Source organism: Osmerus eperlanus, chromosome 1 (assembly GCF_963692335.1).
Source record: "Osmerus eperlanus chromosome 1, fOsmEpe2.1, whole genome shotgun sequence".
NCBI lineage: Eukaryota > Metazoa > Chordata > Actinopteri > Osmeriformes > Osmeridae > Osmerus > Osmerus eperlanus.
The window spans coordinates 8,906,317-8,932,138 of NC_085018.1; the positions used below are offsets into that span (position 1 = coordinate 8,906,317).

The following is a 25,822-nucleotide window of genomic DNA, read 5'->3' on the forward strand; positions in this document are numbered from 1 at the left end:
TAATCCAAACAGAAACACTTTATGTTGTCCTGGTAGATAGTTAAAGCCCAGTTGATTATTAAAACTCAACAAATCGACCAAACCATTAAATACTCTTACTGTCAGTCACTGAAATGGTGACATTGTCTTGTTCACAATATCAACAAAGAGAAAAAGGGATTTTGAAACAATACCATCCTACAACATGTAAGTGCATACAGTATGTAATGTATAAATATATTGATATATTGTGATCACACAAGACTGGGAGCGACTAAAATAAAAGTAGTTTTGTCTTCAATCATTTTAATTTGTTTTACTTTCTGCTTCCCCAGTAATGTGGCTTCATAAAGTATTAGGACCCTTTCACTTTAAGCACATTTTATTGTGTTAAAAGTTTTAATTGTAAATTAAATAAATTGCAATTTTTGCCCATTAGTCTATGCTCAATCACGCATAATGACAAAGTGAAAAATGTATGTGGCCACTTGAGCACATTTATTTAAAACGGAAATCTGTACTTCAGTACTTTGTAGAAGCTGTCCTTGGTTTGAACTGCCATCTTCAGGTCTCTCCACAGGTGCTCTATGGGGTTTCAGTCTGGGTTTTGGCTGGGCCATTCAAGAAGAATTGGCCCTATGCTTTGAGTCGTCATGCTGAAAGGTGAACCAACGTCCCAGTCTGAGGTTGTGTGCACTGTGGAGCAGGTTTTCTTCCAGGACCTCTGTATTTGGATGCATTTGTCCTTCCCTCAATCTGACCAGTCTTCCTGTCCCTGCTGCTGAGAAGCACCCCCATAGCATAATGCTACCACCACTGTGCTTCACCGGATGGCAACCGCCCCCTTGGTGCCCCCAAGTTAGAAGAAAACGCAGCTAAAGTGCCCTCTTGGATGCCCCCTATGTTTATAAAATATGATAAAGTGCCATCTATGGTGGCCCAGTATGCAAGAAAACATAATAAAGTGCCCACTAGGCTGCCCTTCCAATGAAACATTGTGATGCAGTGCCCCTATGTGTGAGTATATTAGGTAAATAACCCTCCAAGGTGCAGCTATAAGTGCAATAAAATGTGATGAGGTGCCCTGGTGCCCCACCACATGCAGCTGGTGCCCTTTAAAAAATGCCCCTACCCCTCAGAAAGCCTTAGTCCACTTGTGCCTTTGTAAACCATGTCCAATATATTTAGTTTGCCATAGGTAGACTCCAATCAATTTCTAGACACATCTCAGTGATAAGTAAAACTAACAGGATGCACCTTACCACAATTTGCACACAACAAATGCATTGAATACTTATGTAAATGAGATTTTATTTTATATAAATTAGCAAGAAATTCTTGTTTTTGCTTAGTCATTATGGGTAATTGAGTGTAGATTCATGGGCAAACATTGCTATTTTTAATGGCAGCACAATGAAATGTGCTGAAAGAAAAGGGTATGAATACTTTCTGAAGTCACTTATGTGGGATATTTGGGAGAGCCACCTTTCACTGCAACAAAATATTACATTTGTCTATGTACTTGTGTTGGAGTGATTTTTGCGTGACCTTGTCTTTCATAGTAGCCGAATGTAAAAAAAAAAAAAAAAAAATACTTTGAAGTTTAACCACGCCTCTTCCCGGAACGATGACATGACAATACGGAAGTGCTCTTCTAATTCATTTCATAACTACAACATCGTTTATTTATCGTTCTAGACAACCTCTAAGCACTGTATATCCAACGGACATAGCAAAATGGCACAAGAATTTGTGGAAACCAAAATTAAGGGAGATAAAGTTGTTTTGTTTATAAAGCCAACGTGCTCGTATTGTGTGATGGCCAAAGATGTTCTTTCAAAGTACAAATTCAAACCTGGACATCTGGAGTACATTGATATCAGTGGACGGAGCGACATGGGTAGTTTACAGGACTACTTTCTGGAAATAACAGGGGCCAGGACCGTGAGTGCAGCTTTCTATCCACGATCACTTTAGTAAGGCGTTATGTGAGAACAAAGGTTTTCTACTCATGACGTAAAACCTCAGAGTACTCTTTGAGATTTTACGTCCCGAGTTAGTAATTTCCACTCATTGCGGACATGCACAACATAAATATATCACACACCACAATTGGCCTAGCCTACTCAATGCAACGCACCGTCTCAATATCATCAAACCGACAGTAGATCGCCATGCATGACCATAATATATAACCTACTGTCGTTGCAGGGGCCTACACCGTGTGCACCCCTGATTTAAATTATGGTTCCATTTGATGAATGTTGGATTTTAAATGTTTTTCAACAAAGAATTACTCTCGAGTCTGATCATGCTAGTCTTAAGAGGCCATACCTAATACATTAGGCGAAATTACAAACAAGGATCAAGGAAGTAAGAACTGAGCAAAAACATTGACACTGAACTCTTACCATGGCAGTGCTTGCCTCATATGTTGTCCCTCCTTTCAGTGGCAACGTTCTTCTTTACATGTGTACATTCATTGTGTAACATTTGACTAAACATTGAGAAAATCCTAATCTTTGGGATACAAAAGCTGTTGTATGTCTCGTCCCTAAATCCCAATTTCACATTACTATACTACAGTATACAGGGCCACTGATTCACATTACTATACTACAGTATACAGGGCCGCTGATGGCCTGTGTTTCTGGTACGTTCCAAGGTCCCACGGGTTTTCATCGGCAAGGAGTGTGTGGGAGGAGGTTCTGACGTGGCAGAGATGGACAAGAGTGGTAAACTGAAGGAAATGATGCAGTCCATCGGAGCGCTGCAGTGACGCACACTGGGTTCAGGTATGGCACACACACGTAGCAGGAGGTAGATGAGTCAAATGAGGCTGACTACTTAGTATGTGAGAGCTATGTATGATTAACTGACTATAGAACTGTTGAGAGGTTGGGGGAAAAAGGGAGGAAAAGGTGAGTTGCAGGACTGTAAAGGAGCCCCAGTTGACAAAGAAAGGGGATAACATGTAACAATTCAATATTATGTACAATAGAATATGGTGGTCAGTGCCATAATGCATAATTGAGACTCAACGGTACATCCTTTATGTATGGATGCACTCCTCTTGAGAAGATGCAAGGGCTGAGATCAAATACATTTAAGCGTCTGTCTAAAATCTTTTATTCAGAGTGAGTCAGAGGTTACAACTATCACTGTATTATCCTCTCCTCATGCTGGGTACATATGCAGTAATGGGTACACACTTTATTTTAAAGTCCTATTACCAATGGTGCTCCAGTACCTGGCTTTTAAAAGGTAGACTTGGTAAGATGACATCCTCAGCATTGTAGTCAGTACGATGTCAACACTGAAACAATAAGGTTGCTTCCTGTATGTAGACATCATAGTACACACAGGAAGTACAATTCCAATCAAGCACGTTTTTCATTGTCAGGTCTTTCCCGTGAGCTTTATAAGGGACTGAATTTGGCTGGTCCTGGCTGACTTTACTTATGTTCTCGCTAATACTTGCTTGCATAGTCACTCATCTGACATGGTTGTTTTTGCATAAATACATTTAAAACACATAAACACCTGTACCACATTAAGGATGGTTTGCAGCTTTACGATGGCCAAAAATTCAACAGAGTATACAATTAATTATTCATTTATTATCTTTTCAGTCTTTAATTTCTATGAAGATACCAGACGAATAGTTGGACTGTAAAATAGAGAGGTAACCACATTGTCTCTACTCCAAACGATACAAAATAAGATAAAAACAAGAAACCTTAATGTACTGTACACAATACAAAAATAGTTGCAGCACCGTCAAATAATAATTTCATGGCAACCCCAAAAAATTACGATTTTCAAGTTGTTTCCAACCAGAGGCATTGTTTGGCAAGGGTTTCAATAAACAGGTTAAACAAAAATATTTACTATGGAGGAGTCTAATGTTGTGTTTTAATAAATATGCGCACCCCGGTCAGCAAAATCACTAAATTTTCAGTATGAAGCAGTCCCTAATAAACCTCCTGTCCCTTATTGACAGAAAACATATCAATACATGTATATGAGGCTGAAGGTTAAATCAGGAACTGTACAATTCTGTGTCCAGCATGGGTAATACACAGACTGCCCCAGTAGATTTGTGAGGTTATGTTTGTTGAGACCAAATGCTCTCTCAAATGGTTTTTCGGCCTGTACAACTTAACGCACCACAGCACTTGCGTTTGTCAGAATACTATTCTAGTTAAACACAAAAGTCTGCTCCTATGGCGGACAACCTTCATATTGATGCACTGTCATTAGCTTCTGAGACTGCAAATCTCTACCCTTAATTGGGGTAGTTATTTAACATTGACATCCGCCATTTTGTGTCTGCCTTATGAATTATGATCGTGCAACTAGATCTCTTCAGGGCTCTCTGGCCTCCAGTAAAATAAAATATGCTGCTTCTTTAACAGTCCTTTGAGCAAGGACTTGGAGTCACTTTGTTCCATCCTCAGGGAGTAAGAGTCCATCACACATCCCATTTGTCACTCCATGTCAACATTGCGGTCCTTTCAGCTTGGGGCTCTGTGACCTTTGCATCCAACTCCCTCGTCTCTTACCACGACGCTCACACAGTGTGGCCAAAAGTATGTGGACACCCTTTCAAAATAAGAAACTGAAGGCTTTTAAGTGTTTTAACCAAGCTGTCTCTGGGAGTAAAATCAACACAATAACTGTTCATTAGGATTGTCATAAAATGGATTTTCATTGCTTAAAACCCTTGTGCTGCCTTTGGGTCATTGTGACCCACCGTCCTGGTACAAAATGACCCGAAGGCAGCACAAGGGTTATTAAGATCACCAAAGAGCAATACCAAGCATTGGCTAGATTAATGTAGAACTTGCCATTGGACCGTAAATTATCCAACTCTGCCATCTGGTAGTCTGATGCACTGTACTGGGTTTGACGGATTCCAGAACACTGCATGCTGTTTTTTCATTGTTCGATTTTGGCTCCTTAGCTTCACTGAAGTGCTAGTGCTGCAATGACATTCTAGACAATTCTGTGCTTTAAACTGTGTGGCAACAGTTTGGTGAAGGCCCTCTCCTGTTTTCTGTTTTCCACCATGCACAAATCGAGGATTATACAGAAGTGTTTGGTAGAGTTTGGGGTGTGGAATCTTGACTTACCTGCACAGAGCCTCGGCCTTAGGTTGAATATATTTCAAATATTATATATAGAAGGTCTGGTCGATTGATTACCCATGAGTCTTTGTGTTTTGTGGAATTTAATGACTCATGGACAGTAGCATGGGGACAGCTTTGACTAACTGGATTGCAACATTAGCCAAATCTTGACTTCTAGCTGGATGTACGTCTACACTGTTGGTTGTTGCTATGTAAAATGTTATTTAATTAAATACATTTTATAATGAATTGTGTGATAAATTGTTTTTATGATAGTATTTATTAAAGTTTTTTTGGAGGCTAGGTTAGCTTTTCTGTTTCTATAAGTGACAAGTTCCATGCATTCTATGCCGTTTACCGCTGGTCCCATTAAATCCGAACTTCCGTATTGTGATGACATTGTAATCTCAGTCTTCATATATTCAACCTAGCCATGACCTCAACTCCATCAAACATCTTTTGGATGACTTCTGATGCCATCCTAGCCCTAATCTACTAACATCGGTGTCCGACCTCACTCGTGCTTTTGCGGCTGACCAAAAACTAATCCCTCATCGATGTTCCACCATCTATTGGAAAGCCTTGTCAGAAGAGCGGAGGCAAATAGCAGCAAAACGTGGATTACCTTCCCAATGATACCCATGATTTTGGAATTAGATGTTTGACAAGCAGGTGCCTCTATACTGATTGAACACGTGTCCACACACTGTTGGCCATGGAGTGCATCTTGACTATCCTCAACACGTCCTCGTCTAAAGTTTTTGGGCCAAAATCCAATGTTTAAGTCTCGATAACAATGTCTTTCTCCACCCCCTTTCCTCCCTGTTACTCCGCCTTCCACCTTTCTCCCCCTTCCACCATTCCCAATTTGTCTCATCCCAATGTCTCTGTCACCCCACTCCCTCCCTACTGCTGTGTTTTCAGGAAGTGACAGCAGGGTGAGCAGGGTCACATGACTAGACAGCGGGACTTGCGAAGTTTGCGTCGCCGTTGCTGGTACTCGCTCAGCTCCTGTAGGTAACCCCTGGACGGCCACCGAAGTCTCTCCACCTGCTCTCGCTCCTCCTCTTTTGGGACGCAAAAGAAAGAAAGAGGGATTTTCTTTGTTTTGCTTGCTTGCTGTCGGAATGATATTGTAATTCTCGATAGTTATCAATATCATTATCCATTTAAACAATACGATGCCGTAGCCATGCATCTCTATATGCAAAACATGCGTACACAAACAAACATACATAGACAAAGCATGCTATATCCCCTTGTTTGTTTCTGCCAAATCAAAAGCCATCACCTTGCCTACACGCTTAACTGATACAATTGTGTTTACACTTTGAACCTGTGGACCAATGCCAATAAGCCTCTGCCATGCCCAGTTTTGAGAGAACTCAAACTATTCACTTCACTTGTGCCCTTACAGACCCGTCCATTTGACCCTAAATATGCACTTGTGTATGAGAACTACATCATGAAAATAAACATGCTTAACATGCTTACTAAAACCAGACCGTTGTGTCAAACATGTTTTTATATGCCTATGTCATGACTGCTTCTTCGTTATTTCTGCATTAACTAACAGAAATGTGCTTCTAAAATATGTTGGTGATGAGCTAGCCTTTTAACGCAAAGCATCTAAAACACTGGTATGAACATGATATAATAGATGATATCTACTCTAATACATCAACCTAATATTCAAAACAATTTTACGCACAAACAACTTGCATTTGGCAACAACTGGATGCCTTTTGCAATGCTGAAGTGGCATATCAGAGTTTGTGCCTCCTGAAATTTGTAATATACATTTACATGTAGTCATTTAGCAGACGCTAAACGCACGGCCATGAATCGAACCAGCAACCTTTGGATTACTGGCGCAATTCCCTAACCTCTCAGCCACCTGACTCCCCTAATATCAACCTCTTAGCCACAGATACTGTGATTGATGACAATATAGCTCATCAAGAAGGTTGCTGTAAGTACTGAACGTCGCCTCGGACAAAAGTGTCTACTAAATGAATGCATTTATTATTATTATTATAATTGGCCAATGTGACAGCTGTTCAGACCATAAAAGCAACTGACGTCTCACCCAAGAGTTCCAGGAAATCTGGCTTGTGGCTGAAGATTAGGTAGTTATTGGCGATGAAGTGGAGAAGCCAAACGTATAGCTGCTCTGCATTGTGACACTGGAGGACGGTGGAAACAAAGAGAGAGGGTAAGAAACAGCCAAAATTAAATCCTAACTCCGCTGTTGCACACAAACGCCGCTTCAACTAAGTCTCGTACTCAGCATGAAGTTGTCTTCATCATCCACATTTTACTATTCTTTTCACTTTGTGACTTGAAATACAGGCGGGTACCTTCTGCTTGCAAAAAGTACAAGCATCGACATCTTTCGCACACACACACACTGACCTTTGCCCTGCGGAGCAGGCGGATCACGCTGATGCCAGTGGATGCTAACTCTCGGCTGGGCATACTCTGTAGGTAAGCGCAGACGCACACCTCGCAGAGGTGTTGCAGCCGCTTCACCTGGTACATCTCCGCACAGACCAGCACGGCCATGGCCTGGAGCACACTGGCTGGACACACAATACAGTCACGTTATGGAAAAGTAACTTTGCCTCGATAACGCAAGACACACATTCTACCCTCTTGGTGGCTAAAAATCGCATCAGAAAGAAGCATCACTCTGTGTTTCTTGCCACCTGCTATATAGTATGACATTTATGCTCGCTGCTGTCAAACATATGGCTAGTGGATATTAATCATATTCATGTCAGGCACACAAAGCTGTCGAATCCCACCGCCCGACAGTTTTCAAACAAATCCCCCTCACCATCAGTCACAATTTGTGAGTGCTACAGCGTCCACTCCAATTACCTGTGATCCTCCCCCTATCGCTGTCAGTTGCCTGCTAGCTGTCAGTCCAAATCACTGCCTGTGAACAGCACAGCAGCCCCCCTCTCACCCCCCCCCCCCCCCCCCGGGCAGGGATGCAAAATGTTTCTCCTATCTACCATCCTCTGTTGATCCGTGATCATTTACTCTCGACTGAGTGCTATGGACCTTGTTAAATGTAAATTAGCATCTAAATATCTCCAGGTTCAAATGAAATAGATTAAAAGGGTGTCTTGTGCTTGTATGAATATAAATGCACGTCTTGGGAAATTAGGAACACGGAATGGATGATAAAGTAAATTTTCAGCTTTTAACTGACAAATGAAAGTTAATTGATAAGGTCCCTCAAAGCACGGGTAACTAATGTTATTGTTCCAAGTGCTTTCTCAGGGATCACTGTTCTCAACTCACCTGCACCACACTTTTATAATGAGTTTTTTGGTTGTCTAACCTTCTTAAAATGGTGGAGGGCACGGTTGTTTTGAAACCACCTCTATAAAATAAATTGTTGCTCTGTGAGCATTCATCCCTCCCAACACCTATTTGGTAATGACTACTATACAAAATGGGAACTGCTTCAGTACTTGGAAACTGCCATATCTGCTTAGTAAATCCAAAACAAAAGAGACATTAAATCTCAACATTCATTCACATGTTCTTTGGGGAAAAAAATATACATATTTTCCACTGACAGTGTGAAAGTCGTAGAAGCAGTTACTATAGTCCTCTGAGATTTGAGTGTGGCATCTGCAGATTAACCCTCGTGCTGCCTTCGGGTCACATGACCCAAAGGTTCATAACGAACCATCGTTGTGTTTACCCAATTTTACCCAATACAAAAACAAATAAAAATAATTTTCTTTTAACCTTCGCAATGTGGGGGGTCTGAGACAGCCCAACGGTTAAAAGAAAATGCTTCACTTTGTTTTTGTATGCGGTAAAGTTGTCGCAATACGACGGTGGGTCACAATGACTGATGGGTCAGAACGACCCGAAGATAACACAAGGGTTAAGTTCTGCGTCACAGATTTTTCTCATCAATCTAATTTGATTCAATTTAATTTCTCCTGAAATCTCTGCTTAAGTTGACATTGGTGGGTGGGTGTTTCGCTCTCATGCAGATGGCTTGAGAGCTTGAGTCTCTTCATGTCCTCAAGTACTAATTTAGAATCGCTGGAGTAACTACTTATATTCAAACTCTAGGATGTTACAACACAAAGACTTGTACAAAATGCATTTTAAAACATTGAGGGTGACAAATACTTCAAAGGTATACTGGAAACACTACATTCGAACAGCCAAATAACACTGGCCAGATATGACTCAGGCCTTCCGTCAGTCACGCTAACCCAACAACAGACAACACAGGACGTTTTTCTTCAGAGCTAGTCGATCTTCCATTTTTCCTTCTAGCCCTGCTGCTGGTTATTAACATGTATTTATTAAATACAGTGTTGTAATTGGCTTTACCTGTCTCATTGCTACATGTATGGTCCTGTTGAGGTGCAACAACAAACAAATGCAAATCTTACCACACTTCCTCCCTATGTTGTCATATCTTTTGCTCCAACTCATGTATTTGACAGTTAACAGCATTCTACCACGTCAACTCATTTCTGCCTGTCACAGTACATCAACTAAGTGTGTCTGATATTGTCAGTTCACCCACCCGGACAGCAGGTGTCAGTGTAGAGGTACTCCAGGAAGGACAGGAAGGTGTCGGAGGAGACCCCATGGATGGGGACCACTCGGCTCCGCGCCTCGGCGTATTTCCCGCTGAACATGGCCGCCATGACATCACAGCGAGCCACTAGCACCGCCCTGTGGGCCGGTAAGACGCTCCCTATGACAACACACACATGGACCTTGGGATTTAGATACTCTTCGACTAGAGTGGGATGATGGGTGACACTCTGTTGTGACACAACAAGATGGGTTAAGAATCTGTAGAGGCCCATTCAAATCGTGTGAGTCTTACAATGAACATATATCATAAAAGACGTCCACCAATAGTGGTACGGGAAAAGCCCTGTTGGTATTTTAAGGCTACAAACATAGCTCTCTCTCGTGAGTTATGTCCTTGTCATTAAAGGCCTTTTCAATTAACCCTGCAACTCTGGGCTGCTATAGACCTGTCTTGAGGAATGACTTGATGACTGTCGTTAACATCTGGCATCGTAACGTAATGAGGTTTTGCCACTTATGAGACTGTGTTCAATTAAACAAATGTCAGGCCAGGGTCGGCAAACTGTAACGAAAAAGAATGTCAAAATGTTTTGCTGAATTAAGGATGTATCTTTGCTAGAACCATAGATGTAGTAAGAGGCTAGGAATTTTATCTGACAACGTTTTTAAAAGACTCAATAATGTATGTACATTTTGCACAATGTATATACAGATTGAACACATCCTTTGTGCATTTGAGTTTTTTGTTCTGGTCAGTCCACATGGCTTAAATAACGGTCCCTTTTATCTCTAACAAATCTCCCTTAAATAGAAAAAACCCCACCATACACTGTCCTGGTGTAGTAATAATGAAATGGCTTGCATCCTTAGGGCCCTGGAAGGAGCAAGGCTTCATTTTATCAGGCTTAATAAACGGTGACCTTCTTGTGCGGTATGAAAGACACAAGCTTGCCTTGCACCATGAAGATGACGTCAGAGTACAGAGGCGAGTTGAAGAGGTTGACCAGCGACTGGGGGCCGAGCTGAGCTGCACGTGCATTGGGGGTGTCCCGGGGGCCGTGCTAAAAAACATACATATACACACACATAACACAAGCCAGCATACGTACACACAGATGAGAGAGAGGGAGAGAGTGTGAGAGGGAGAGGGGAGGGGGGGGGAAGACGTCCGAGGATTCCACCACAGTTGGGGTATTTACTAGCATGATTGCCGAACTGTTCTTTTATCTCACCTCCCCGGTGGCATACAAATAGCCTGTCTGCCAGTCGTGATTAGTGAGCTTGCCAGCTTCACACACTGTGGTGCCAAGACGGCCATGGTGGAGCTGGCTGGTGCTAAAACAGACTGGTATCCAGGCTACAATCCAAAGTCTGCCTCTATCTCAATTTCGCTTCATATTATTGCATTATTTATTGCATCCAATACATAGAAAGATTATAGGGGGATTCTAGTGCGAGACAGAGAGAGATCCAGAGAGATAGTGTGTTTGTGTGTGTCACCATAGCACATAGCATAGTATGACCTTTCTGTGTCAATTGGAGCACAAAGAACTCCCTTATTGGTTTAGTGTCATCAAAATACCAGCAATTATCAGAAGTCCCATTTTGTCCTTGTAGAGTATAAATATAAACATCTCCTGGACCATGGGCAGTATGTGTTGAACTGCTGGGATTTACATTTAATAATCAAATTGAAGGCCTACTTTGGGAAGGAAAATCAATCCACCCCAAAAGCCATCTGAAAATATGTAGCTGTGAAGCTGCCCAAACCTAACAACAGCCGAGTGTAAAAGTAATTCTCAACTGAAGCAACTGCAAACAAAAGATTTGGATGATGTCATCAATCATGACTGGAATGGCCAATCAGTCGTTAGGAATCAAGCCAGGCTCAAAAGGTATTTCATTAGGTAATCCATTAGTTGTGGCTTAGTTCTTATACATTTTCTGTGTAGTTCTGCATAAGTTATTCCCATAAAAATGGATGATTGCTCACGATTTTCAAGAAGGGACGTTGATAAAAACATTTGAAAATCGTATATATATATTATTATTTTTAGATAAATAACAGTTATTCACAATGTTCTCCTGTGTCCTAAAATGTAAGTATAATTCCATGATAATATCAATAGTGTTGCTTTTTCCAAGATTATCAATGCATTATGGTACTGTGTTTAACACTATTCCCTGGACATTCCTTGGAGAAGGCAATATTATACTAGCCTGGCTCTGCCCTCCTACGTACCTCCGCTCAATTTTAATTTTGCTTCTGTACCACGTCTGGGAATTCGGAATATAAGTCGGTTTTCTCAAATCAACTTTTTGTAGGTCCAATCAGCGAACAGAGGGAGTGGCTGAGAACGATGACGTTGATGTTGTGCTCTAGTTTGAGTTGTAGTTCAGTAATGGCGGCGGAGAAAGATGCGAGCGAAGCTGCCGAATATCCAGAAGTTAAAGCCGGAGCAAGAACAATCCTTGCGAGTTTTGTTGGTGGCCATGATGTTGTTGCCCTCCTCCCCACGGGGTTTGGGAAAAGTTTGATTATCCAGCTACGGCAGCTAGCTCCGTTACAGTAGTGGTGAAGGAGTTGGCTAAGGCAAACGCTAGCGATTGGTTATGGCAGATCAGAGTGGCTCTGGGCAGATCCAATAGTTTTAAACTTCAACAGAGTACCCGCCTTCAAGGAAATTAACACTTTTTAATGGAGCGATCCCAGACCCTCTATACAAATGAAATGTACGAGGGTCTGGTTAGGACCAGGCTAATATTATACAGCCGTGACCAAAAGTTTTGGGAGCGACATACATTTTGTGTTTGCAAAGCTTGCTGGGCCTTGACATAAAATGACTGCTAACATAATTTCAGTACATTTAGTCATTTAGCAGACGCTCTTATCCAGAGCGACTTACAGTAAGTACAGGGACATTCCCCCCGAGGCAAGTAGGGTGAAGTGCCTTGCCCAAGGACACAACGTCATTTGGCACAGCCGGGAATCGAACTGGCAACCTTATGATTACTGGCCCGATTCCCTCACCGCTCAGCCACCTGACTCCACTACAGTAAGTCATATCATCAGCACAGGGGACAGTGTGAACTAGTATAGCCAGGTGAAATCACTATCATTCTGATTGGATTTTAAGAGCAGATTGACTGCTGTAAAAGAGGGGACTATTTGCATATATTGAAATTTTTGCCCTCAAAAAGCTTTACAAAATATGAAATGTGTCTTATTGTATTCCAGTATTCTATAGAAACGTGAAAAAAAATCCTTAAATACTGAACCAGCAAACTTGGCAAAACACAACATTTGTCATTGCCAAAACTTATGGCCACGACTGTACACTGGATCAGGATCCTGCCTGGAACTAGACGACAGCCAGTGCAGTGGACTCAAATGACCTGCACAGTTCCCAGAACTTAACCCAATAGAGCATCTTTGGAATGAGATGGAAGGGGCCGTTTATAGCATGTCCAAACTGCAGCGACTTAATCCTTAATCCCTCGCATTGACCAGCATCTCTTTGGAATGTTTTTAAACACCTTGTAGAATCCATGCCCAGAGAACTCAGGCTGTTCTGGAGACAAAGGGGGTTCAGACCAAGTACCAGATTGGTGGACCTAACAGTTTGACTGCTGAGGTGTATGTATGTGTGCATCTCATGTTTGAGAGCTGTTACTCTGTGTCAGTTTCTCTTTATACAGCCTTTTATTTTGGAGGACCTGGTTGAGTCAAATCGAGTTTAGCATGATGCATTAGGTATACCACTAATTGAGTCTGACCAAAGGATTTGTGTAACCAAGCTGGTGTGGTGACGTGAACCAACTTGGACCTGCACCGGTGAATGGCTGAATTCGAGAAACCCTGAGCTTTACCCTTCCAACATCTTTTGGAAGGGTAAAACCCTTCCTTCCGTACTTCCTTCTTTTGTTTGTTCTTCCGTGACGTAATCACGGTTCTAACTCGATCCCAGTGATGGTATCCAAGACGCTTTTCTACGCTTGCTGATACCAGTCCTGTCTTGTCAGATCAGCGCTCCCTCTCACACCCATCCTGTCTTGTCAGATCAGCGCTCCCTCTCACAGGGAAGGAGGGAGGAGAGAGTGCTGCTCACCTTGTCTCTGCCCAGGAACGATCGTATCCGGTCCATGAGCTGAGCCACAGCCAGGGAGTTCTTCAGCTTCTCGGCCACGGCCTCCTGGAGGTGCTCCCACTCCCATGCACCTGGGTCACAGCAGAAACAGACACACACGCACACTGGTATAACTTAGTATGTGTTAGTTTAGTGAAAGGTCACATAGTCAGTTGAATAAACAGCAGTGCAGCCTCATAAAATCTGTCTAGAGGCCCGGTTTAACAAAAAACGGCCACAGTGGATATCAAAAGTCTGCACGAATGTTACCTTTTTTACCTTACTTTCTGAATAAAAAATTAAATTTAGACAATTTTCTGACCCCTCTACATACAATATCAAACATTTAATACTCAGTTGACTAAATGACTGTAAGTCCTAACCTATACACTTTTGACATTCATGTGAATGGGGTTTCTCATTACAGATATGTGCAATTCAGTTGCAAATACTACATAAATACTGTTAAGACAAATATAGAAATGTACAGTACAGACACTAGATTTATATTACAATCTGCTTATAGCACACTGACACTAAACGCAACGCAGGTGTAAACATAAGGGTCAAACACTGGTCTAATAACTCCGAATTTCTCAGCTGTAAGTGGAATAGGTGAGAAGTGTTAAGAAGTGCAAATTCACAATAGCTGCGACAATTTTTGCGGACCGACCTACAGAGTGAACTGTGGAGCTGCTAGTTGCAGCTAAAACGACTTGTCTACTGGGCCTATAATACCTCTCACAAGGCTATATGACAAACGGTTTAAAAGTTATGAAAGGGGGTGTGGTTATAGTATGGGGGCGTGGCTAACACATCAATGGAAAATAAACTGCTCCAATGATACCTCCCACAAATCCCAAAGTGTAGGGGGCGGGGCTAGCCTACACCAATGAAAAACTACTTCAATGAAAAAACTACTGGATATAATGACGATTCCTGTAAGGCTCTAGGAAAAATGGTTCATAAGTTATGAAACGTTACGTGGCAAACTGGTGTGTGGTATGTGTATCTGTCCATCTGTGTGTGTGTGAATGTCTCTACAAAGTTTGGTATTGTTACGTGAATCCATTTATAAGTGATTTTAGCCTTTTTATTATTGGACGCTCCCACTGCCACACACCCTTTTTGCCAACTGCCATGAACAGTCAATCAACTGTCCTTTGGGTCATGACCAACCTCCACAACATCTTATGCAAGTCTGGGAAACCATTTGGAAGTAATGCGCCTTTTTGCGATATGCCACATCCATTGTCACGCCTCCTTTTAGCCAATTGTCTTAAACCCAAACACATAATCTCCTAGGTGAAAACTATGGCTGCAAAATGGTGGGAACATTTCGGTAGACGAACAGAGTACGTTATAGAAGGGCTGCTCGCAGCTAAAAATAACGTTTCAACCAATAATACAGTCTGGCAGCTTCAGTAGATGGAGGTATTGCTTCTGAGACGGCAGTAGCAGGTTGGAGTTTTCACCAGAATTGAAAGAACATAAAACCATCACCCAGTTAATAACTGAGCTATTTTAGCTGATTGATGGATGAATTCATACTCAAAGCAGAGGTAATATCCGACCAACACCTCATGCTGGCTGGAATGGAAGATTTACTCTGGGGTGTGACGTCAAAACACCAGGCCCTGTCTTGCTGGTATTACAAAAACAGAATTACATGCATTTCTGAGGAAGGTGCTACAATTCTGCCAGGGCTATAGTAACACCATATCGTTTGATATAAACAGATTGGGTCACGTCCTACCATTTAAAACTAGAACACTGAATGAAAGTGCATGGTTAATTGGTCTAGTAGATAGTGCTACATGTGTGAAATGCAATTAACCTAAATAGTTAACTGTAAGTGTAAATGGATTTTGTGGTGATTTTCCGACCCTACAAAATGACATTATCTTTTGGTCACCTGAAATGTGTCTTCCGATGCTTCAGAACGCGCACGTGAACACGTCAAGCATCATACATGTTTTGCTCACACACACAGGCCTGTGGCTAACTCAATCATGCACCAGTATGGTATACAAAGAGACACGGTCGCTAAGCATCAGCATCAGGGGATTATTCATCGCTACTATACACGCACACTCACAGACCCATACTAAGATTTGTTATTACATGTGTGGCAGTGTGATAAACACACATAATTACAAACATTTGCAAAATACATTGTATGTATTGCATGTATGTCATGTATTCCAGAATATAATCTCTCCAGGTAGGCTGGGTCAACCATTTAAGGAGGCACATTCATATTCTGCATGGCACATATGCATGCGTATCATGTATTCTACGCCACGCCGAGCCCGCAGACATATGCATTGCTCTTTCTCTCTCTTTCCCTCCTCTACCCCTCTCCCTTCTCTCACCCTCCCGCCCCAACCCTTTTCTTACACTTTATCTCACACACAAGAAAAATCTACCTTTTTTCTCGTCTCTCTCTTCAAGCCCATCCCCCCTCTCAACCTCTCTGTCTCCCTCTCTCTCAGTTACTCTCACAAACACACGTACACAAGCGCTTGCTCAGATCCTCCTTCTTCCTAAAACCTAAGATCAGAGACCATGCTCTCCCTCCTCACTGTTTCCCCCTCCTTTCCACTCAGCCACTTAAGACACACAAACGCACAGACACACACAAACACACAAAAGTGTCTAAGTACTCCAGCATCTGCACAGTCGATGCTTTCTTCCCTGCCCCTCTAATCCCATGGTGACTGTACGTGCGCGCGCGCACACACACAAACCATGCTCAGGCACTTACTCCTCCCCTCCCCGTTCTCTATCACTCTTTCTCGTTTCCTCTCTATCAGCACACACACACACACATGCACGCACACATGCACGCACACACGGCCCGTGGGGTAATCAGGTCTCTGGCTCCAGGGTCTCGTAAAAAGAGGGAGGGGTCAGTCTTGCTCACATGCATGTCTTGCTCACATGCATGTCGAAGAGACAGCTATGAATCAGAGCCGGCCACAGCCTGCCATGGGGGAGCCGTGCATTAAACCTCCCCGTAATGAAGAGAGGCTACGTACAATTCCAGCGCAACAAAACGACTGCAGGACCATATATTTACATTGGATTCAGAACTAGACAATGGTCGAATCACTAAATCGCAAACAGATTCAAAACAGTACAGTTTGGAAGAAATTAAGAAGTACTGTACTTTGTGTATTTTAGATTCAAAGCAGCACATTCCATTTAAGGTCAAAAGACTAAACTTAAAGCACCACCTACTTTGCAGAAAATCTGTGATGTAATAGGGTTTAATAGGTTACTGCTTAACCTGTGTGATAAAATTACATAATGCTCCAAAAAGAATGTTCATGCAGCATTAACTCTTAACGACATTTGCCAAATAGACGAACGTTTAAAAAGTGTGTCTGTCTTAGCCTACTTGTACTATGACAGCGTAAGTATTGATTTCCCACCTCAGATGTCTATAGTGTTGTCCCTGAATCCAATTTTAAGAAATAATATAATATATCAATATACAATACTTTTTTCTTTCTGTAGAAATGAGATTGTTGTTGATAACTATGAAATACAGCTTAGTTAAAGGACGGGCCTTTGAAGGTGTTGTTACTAATGGCAACCTGTGTTTCTTTGTCGACAAGTATTTTTCAGCTAGCCAGTTCTGTGAAGAGAACAAAAGCTTGATATAATTTCAAACGTTTGAAAGCCGGCCAAGCACTTTAGAGTCAGTTTACCTCTATATAGAAACATGAGGGTCTCCCAGAGGCACAGGCAGAGTAGCGGGTCCTTCACCACCAGCCGAGATAGGCGTCCGGCCAGGTGCCCGTCTGGCCGTGGCATGTCGTCGATGCCGTCCCATGTGGAGAGCAGTGAGTGGGGTGCGCCGTCTCGTTCTCGACAGACACACCGGGACGTTGGACGCTCTCTGTGGTACAAATTCAGTTCAAATTCACTTTAGCCATATCAAAACATTTCCTTTGGTAGCTATTTAATTACATTCAATAAACCTTAGTAGTGTTCTTTACTGAATGGTGTCATTTAGCAGTCTCATAGTCGTGCTGTAGCCTCATAAAATGTAAAACAAAAGGGTACCTTTGGCAACAACAGAAGAATCGTATAAGTCCTTAATGTTCCATATAAAACCCTTCGCAGGTCATAAAGTACCATTTAGGGTTCCAAACCATACCTTAAGGAGCAGGAAATGATGCTCTCTGGACGCAATAGCTCTAGGTAGAACTATGTTAAGAGCGTTTGTCCATTGTTCCAGGGGTTTCTATATAGAACGCATCAGTTGTTTGCATTGTAATGTACTGAATGAAAACATTAACAGTATGAGACAGGCATCATTGTAATGTGGCCTGCTATTTGTAGCCAGTTGCGGCGTCCACTAGCTTACTGCCTCACCTGGCTTTGGGACCCAGCAGCAGCTGTCTGAAGTAGGGGCTGACGGCACAGAGCACAGCAGCATGCGCCCACCCCAGCTCCTTCCCAGAATCCCCGGCATAGAAGGCCACGTCTGCAAACTGGACCCCCCGCTCCAGGAGCCACTGCATGTCCTGAGAGAAGCTGGACTCCTCCACTCTGATGGGTGGAAGACGTGCTGAGAGAAGGATGCGTTGGAGGGGAGGGAGGGACAGTTGTGTCAAAAATCCGGTAGGGCATGCGGGAGAAAGGGATGAGGTTGAGAAAGGCAAAAAAACGAAGGATAAGCAGACGGTACAAATAAACTGTGGGTTAACAGAGTGTGAGACAAAAGGTTTGTGAGTGTGTGTACTGTAGGTAATCATTGTACTATTATAATCCTATTTATGCTTTATCCACAGTGCACCTCTGGGCACCTCATGACTTTTTAATGGCCTCTCTGATTTGGCAGGACAGACAATTCTGTCCAGGAATCAATGCACTTCATATTTAAGGTGAAGTGCCCTGTGAGGAGAGTTAAGTAGAGTTGGACAGGAACCAACAAAAAGGCAGCCTATGCATGCAGCCACTTTGGCAGTGCTTTTAGCCATCAATCACTGTCCATATTGGGCACAGTGACTAAGAAGCAAGATGGCTAAATCTAGAACACAATTAGCTATTTCTGAATATTAGAGACATTAAATAAAGTCTGTTAACTGTTTCTCATCATTTTTTAAACTTTACTTGTCAAGCAACATTTAATCCTGCAAGGTTTGTTTAAAAGGGCCTGACACTATTTATTTTTAATAGCAAGCTTTAAGAATAACCCACCAAAGACTGTTGGTAAAATACAAATGTTAACAAGACTGTTTAGAGATGTTTCAAAACGTTTTAAGATGACATTTTGCAAAGGGCAAATATTTATTTTCCTTTTGATAGCTAATAAAATTCAATTACAACGCCACCTTTTCATAGTTCCTAAGAAGCTCACAAGCTAAAAATATAAACATATGCATGCTAAAATAACTATACCTTGGGGAACACCAAGATCACCAAATACTGAAAAATACCTGAAAATGTTGGTTTTGACTAGCTACAGCACCTCACCTGGTTGTTCCAAATGAGGAGGACGGGGCTCGTTCAGCTTGTTTCCCCGCCTCTTCTCCGGCCTCTCTTTGGCCTTCTGCTTCAAACACTGGATCATGAAATACTCCAGCTGAGAACAACCAGAGTAGGACGTTATTCCCTTCATTTTGTGTCCCTTTCTTTCTCCTCCAGTGCCCTGAAAAGTTTGGATCTTACAAAACTTGCCACCAAGCACCTATGGAGTTCCACTTACAATCACTAGTCCCTTCTTGTACAACATCATTCATTTATACAGACGACATCTAGTAAAAAGGTACAGAATATACAAAGGTCCTTAGTGACATGAGCCAACACTAAATACAAATATAGGGAGCCGGCCCAAAGTGTGATCCATGAGCAGGCTCCTCAGCAGCTATTAGGAAGTCTGATATATGTATATAGTCCGTGATCCGCACCTGAATGTCAGACACTCACCACGCTGCCAAAGTAACGGCCCACAAAGACATGGTTGAGGGAAGGGAGCTCGAGGTAGGTAGCCCCCAGGTCCCTGGAGAGCTGCAGGCCCTCGCTGTGGGGGACACAGCTGCTCCAGTCCGACGCACACAGGGGGCACGTGCAGGGGGGACCCTCATCTAGACACCAGAAGGGAACATTGCTGTCAGAGACCTTATTAAACCCCTCACCCGCATACACACCCTGGCATGGCAGCCTTACGCAACCATAGGTTGGGGATCCCCATTTATTGGGAGCTCAACTCCTATAGGACTATGCTAACCTGCCAAGCTAAAGCTTTTAGTGCCTAACAAAACCAAATCTTCAGATATCTCATCTACCTGTGAGCAGTCAAACCAATCCTCTACGTTACACTTACAGCACATAAGGAGTGTATACTCTTAATGGCACCTGTGTGGGTTTTACTGTTGGTTTTGGTCACTATAAATTGTTGTCAAACTCACTTGTTCTAGTTTATTCTCTTATCTGTAGTCTTTGAAACCAGGGGCCTGTACTACGAAGCAAGTTCAACATGCCCAGGATTTATTTTCGTTAGCTGGCTTCACTAAGTCTAACAACTGCAATCCCACATAAGCAATGTCAACTGCTTAACTCAACCCAGGTTTTCCCAATCAGGCTTCAAGTGCATTCATATAAAATGTGTGGTGTTTGCAACATGGACAAGTCTACAAGAGCCGCAGATTTTACACAGGATGAGCAAACAAAAGGCAGAAGAATTAAAATATACAATCACAGTTGCTGTTGCCAAAGCAGGAAGGAAAGCTGGCAAAAATATTGTTAATGTGTGAGTGTATTTAAGTTAATACACTTATCAATATCACTGCCCCATCATTAAGGCATGAGTAGATATAATTACAATTGTGTATTCCATTAAATCAATGTGGTCCTTAGGGGTATACTTATGGTAAGACTGTTTAGCCTTATTATGTTAGCTGCACAACAATGTTAACTGTTGACTTACTTGCAAATCTTATAAGGTAAAGTACAAGGCTTTGGTGTTTTTATCGGTCTCTGTTTTAGGATGAGATTGGTTGGCTATGTAAGCTAGAGTTAGGGTTAGGGTATCCACAAAGATACTAGTCAGGGAAAGCCAAAGTGTTTTGTCAGACTCTAAAAACTCTTGCCCTTTCACTATTCGCGCACCAAGGTTCACAAGGTTCCCGCACACAGGATCTTCTAGGAATGATTAAGCAATTTTCAAAGAGAATTGATTGGTCAGGAGGCGGTGCTTTCATACGTGTTGAACTGTTACTTGAAGTAACCTGCTCTGCAGCAGGTTCGGTGTGCAGCATGTTACCACGGCAACCTACCCTGGTAAAAAGTGAACCACTGTCGTTACACTGAAAACCTGAGCCCTTGGGCTCACAAATATGTTATCCTATAAGTAAACAAAGTTACAGAGACAGACATTTGAGGGATAAGATTGGCACCTTTGGGTGAGCCGAAGAGACAGAAAGAGATAATTAATTGGACGGCTTGCTTATCGCCCAGACTACTGCTAAATCTCTCTATTAATAACAGTTATGGGTATGAAGGAATGCCAGACAGTAAAACAAACCCCCGTTTGGTTTTTCTTTGTGTGCTGTGTGAATTCTCTACAACGATTCTGCCATGGGTCATTTGACAAAGGCAACAGGAAACAAAAGAACATGCAGCTGTCATTCTGCACATTCACAAGAGGATTGCATCACAACAGACAATACAGCAGCAACAAAACAAAACATCTCAAACAAAGTAGCAGGTCCACCACTGGGGCAACAAGCCTAGTCTCTTCTCACTGTCACCACCAGCAACTTTTCAAAACATATGTTCATCTTGCACTGTGGCTCTGTCAAGGTCTTAAAGCACCTGCCAAAACAACCTTTAAAAATGTGAGGCATGTTGTTTACATGATTTTTTTAAAGGTCACTTACAGTGACTGGCTTCCCGGTCAATTTCTGACTTGAGAATATCTGAAAATTCTCAACCTGGATGGTACCAAAAGTCTAACTCCCTCTGGATTATTCTAGATCATTCCGGATGTGTGTTTGTGTGCTTTTTTATGTTTGTGTGGTTAAGAGAAAGAGTGGGAGTTCTGATTCGTGTGCCTCAAAGCATGTGTGTTTGTGTGGCACTTGCGCATGTGTTTTCCGCAGCACTTAACACGGGTATGCATTTCATGCCCCTTCAATCAGTCGCAATAGGGGGCTAATGGTCCTTCTTTTCTTTTTTTTGCTGTATTACTTTTTTGTTTTTTGTTGTGTAGTGAAGATCCTGTACAGCTATGAAGACTAGACTCACGAAACATTGGTTTTAATCATGAGATCTGCAGCTTCCTATTTGACCCACTTTTACTGTACTGACATAAGGTTGACACCTTCCCATCAATCTAAATCTTGTCATCTGAAGAAGCAAATACAGTTCAGATCAAAATGGGGATTTCATATTAAATCAGTGGATATTAACATTGTCAGAAGGACAATCGTTCACTGACAAACTCAATCCCCCTGTGTTAAGTTTTGTAATAACCCTGAGCTAGCTCAACAAGTATGACAGCCTCCTACTTCTAGCAATTTGAACTGCCTACACTTCCATTTCTACAGCAAAGTTCTTTAATCATAAAATATGCAAAACAATGTCCAACTGGCACTTACCATTTAAACGTGCTCCCACGGCAACCAAAATGACTGGTACTCCCCAGTGACGCAGGAGTGGGCGAAGTCGGGGGGCGTAGCCATTGCGTACCTGCTGGAAGGCTAGCTTGTCATTGACCGAGTACTTGATGACCAGGATGTCTGCCTGTTCTAGAACACTCCGTACGCTTGCCCAGTCACTGTCCAAAAGATCCTGCGAAGACAAAAAAAAATACTTCATGCCAAATATGATCATGAATACAATATCATCTGTTTCTCAACAAACAAGCCACAGTTGAAAAATATATTTTGTCGCTAGTGGGGTGTGAGTTATCACACCTCTAGTTTTCAAAGAACCTAAACCTAAAAAAACTGGAAGAAAAATGTAAAAAAATATTTGCAGGCTTTTGCTTTGTAGAAGCAGTTGTAAACGTCTGTTCCTAATTGCCATACAAGAATTGTTCTAAGAATGCTACTACATAGCTGAGAACAGCCTCAGAATTAAAAATGGTGAGGCACGAGTCTCTAGTGAGTCTCGCGGTCAAAACTAAGGAGCAAATAGTGGCTCTATGAGTCACTGTTTTATGATGACTGTCTCGGATAAAAATATCCACTTTTCTTGTTTCACTGCCTTGGCCCTTGCTGACCTTTGGCTGTCTCGACAAAACAAATCTGGGCAACAACAAAAAAAAAGAAACTGAGATTTGCCACCATTGAAGATCAGAGAAAAGACTCATCATTGAGGAGATATGCACCATGGCAACACCTTTTCACAAAAGAGAGGAGTCTGGGTGAAAGCAAAAGTTGTCTTTACTTGGCTGTTCCAACTCTATGCCTTCTTATCAGACAGATGTGTACATAGATTATATATATGCAGGCAGGTGTGTGTATATATTCTGCACATACAAAAAGCCCCATATTCCAAACAATTCACCTTTTTCAACCTTACAGCCAAAATTCAAAATGTATTATCAATCTACATACGATATCCCATAGTGAGACAGTCAATATTGTCTTGTTTTTCCAAACATTTTGAAAATGAAAGACAAAACTATCTGCATAAGTATAATCACCCCTGGGTGTGTACTTAATCATGTTTAGTATTTGGCTGATCATCTCTTACATGCCTTTGACCTACCAATATCTCCTAACTAATTTTATCTTATTAGCTTTCACTCTTCCAAGTTGAGACTACACACCCGTGTCTCAATGAGAATTCAGCTGTTGACCTGCTCCTAATTTCTCTGGGACAGCATGGAATACTTTGTTGACTAAATGACAGCAGGTTATCAACAGTCTGAGGTGGCAATCTATCACATCTCTGCTGCTGATGTATGGAACACTATTGAGCATAGTATACTTTTCCTGACTCATTGGGCTCTATAGAAAAACCAAGCCATACCTACCACTCAGTAGGGGTATGTACTGGTATATATAGTTTTATAGGCACTGTATCTAAGTATATTTTTAATTTGCATGCAAAATGCTTTTAAGCTTTGCTTTATCGGTGTAATAACCCCCTTCCCTCTACCCATAGAATGAATCTCTCCATTCCTACTGTTTATTCACCAAACCCTCCAGAGACAGACTTGACAACCCATGTGCTTTTCTTCCTCCCTCTCCACCCCCCCTCTCTCTCTCTCTCTCTCTCATAGACAAGCACACACGAAGTTTCTGGTTTTTTTGCTCTTTCTCGCTCACTCAACCTCACTCTCTCTCATACAAGCTCACTATCACACAGGTAGGTATACAACAGTCTATTTTTATCTCTTTCTCACAAACACAGACACACAACTTTTCTTACCCAGCTTGGGCAATCCCGCACCACCACGGTAACATCTCCGAACACGCGTGATGTGTATTCCATAAAGGCCGGGTTGGACAGGCTTCTTTCCAGGTCCCGTGGTCCGGCCACCGCGCCATGGCCCAAGTAGCTCCAAAGCAGACCCCCCTGGAGTTGTCCCTGGCCCATGGCCTCTTCCCCCGGCCCCACTCCCCCAGGGCACTCGCTGCCCAGAGCTACGATATGAATGGACCTGCAGCGCGCACCCGAGACAACAAAATCAATGGGAGGAGAGGAAAGCAGAGAAATGACTAAATGCAGAGATAAAGCGCTTGGGGAAGTGGGGTTAATGTTTCTCTCAGCTGCAGTGTAGGTTGCAGTAAAAGAGGGAATTAAGTCTTTCTTTCCCTTATTGTTCATGTCTGTCACGCAGACAATGCATCACGGTTGTGTCATTGAGCGAATGACACTGACAGTTAATAGCCGATAAAATAACAATACTACATGTTTTCAGATAACAAGGCTATTCTTATTGTCTCAGTTAACAATTGCTAATAGAAATTGTTGATGAAATGTTGATGATTATGTTAGTATTTTTGCCTATTCTTTTGTTGCAAAGCATGCATGCCAACAAAAACACAAAAGCAAACGGGAACCCCCATATTTCCCATAATTTTATGGGGTGAAGATAGCAACTTACATGGTCAACTTGGTCTTCCAATGGCCAATGCTTTTTGAGCACGTTCTTCCACGGTGCGTTTTCACATGAGTCTGCGGTGAGAGGCTTTTCCGCAATGAGTCGCGGATACTGGTCCGTTAATCCCACATAGCCTATCTGTGGCTCTCTTCCCGCGAACACGGTTGGAGAGTTTTGCGATCTCGTGTGTTTACTTCATCGTTGTTCATTCATAAAGCGAACCCCATACCGCTTTTGTTAATGTCCAACCTCCAGGACTCATAGGTGGTCAGACAAGCTGGAAAGAACGCCAACACCGCCAGGATCCAGACGACATTGGCAGCCAATGCGCTAAAAAGAAACAAGTTGACACCCGATAGAAAACACAAGTCGACGCTAAAAAAAAACCCTCGATATTCCAATTCCACCTCTTTATCCAACTAACACTGTCGCCAGGGTATAAAGCAAAGTATTGGAAGCAGAGGTAGAAAGTAAAGCACATGAACACAGAGTGTGGAGAAAGAGCAACAGACCGTTCTAGGGAGAGAAAGGGAGAGGTTGAGACAGAGAGGGAGAGAGGGAGAGAGAGAGGACGCGCCTGACTCAGCAGCAAGACAGGCACACATAGGCAACATTCATTACAGCGGTGCACATCCGCACACGACATGCGGACTGCACAATTAGGCTACATTGTTACGGCCATGTGTCCCGGGTCTCACTCATAAGGAAGTAGCTTTCCCCTCATAGGCCTTCACTTTTTTCTCAAGCGTAAAACAAACCCTATTAATCCTCATTATTTATTCTCCATCAGTGAAAGAGGTGCCGCTTTTCAACATGCTTAGACGCATTATACAGTGGCAGGCTGTATACACAAATAGCCTAACCGCAACATAAACTAAATTTGGAAAGATTATCTTCAAGAATGGTCCAACCACAGTTTGTCC

General features: G+C 42.4%; 2 protein-coding genes across 5 annotated transcripts; one reads left to right on the top strand and one right to left on the bottom strand.

Moving 5' to 3' along the window:
- Positions 1 to 1,606: 1,606 nt before the first annotated feature.
- Positions 1,607 to 6,613, top strand: glrx (glutaredoxin (thioltransferase)). The gene is made up of 3 exons (XM_062457572.1): positions 1,607 to 1,923; positions 2,645 to 2,774; positions 6,036 to 6,613. The coding sequence occupies exons 1-2, from the start codon at positions 1,717 to 1,719 to the stop codon at positions 2,756 to 2,758; spliced, it is 321 nt and encodes a 106-aa protein (XP_062313556.1). The 5' UTR covers positions 1,607 to 1,716; the 3' UTR covers positions 2,759 to 2,774; positions 6,036 to 6,613.
- A 346-nt stretch (positions 6,614 to 6,959) lies between these two features.
- rhobtb3 (Rho related BTB domain containing 3) lies at positions 6,960 to 25,473 on the bottom strand. Of its 4 annotated transcripts, none has more exons than XM_062457557.1 (12): positions 24,903 to 25,473; positions 24,224 to 24,455; positions 22,441 to 22,633; positions 19,769 to 19,926; positions 19,316 to 19,424; positions 18,212 to 18,407; positions 17,542 to 17,732; positions 13,808 to 13,917; positions 10,651 to 10,759; positions 9,682 to 9,855; positions 7,527 to 7,693; positions 6,960 to 7,297 (listed from the first exon to the last, which is right to left on the bottom strand). In XM_062457557.1, coding segments are annotated over exons 1-12 (1,767 nt in total). In that variant the 5' UTR covers positions 24,905 to 25,473; the 3' UTR covers positions 6,960 to 7,171. The 4 variants fall into 4 exon arrangements, with proteins under 4 accessions (XP_062313541.1, XP_062313521.1, XP_062313510.1 ...); XM_062457537.1 differs by having other exon boundaries at positions 13,808 to 13,950; XM_062457526.1 differs by having other exon boundaries at positions 7,204 to 7,693; positions 13,808 to 13,950.
- Between the last annotated feature and the right edge of the window lie 349 nt (positions 25,474 to 25,822).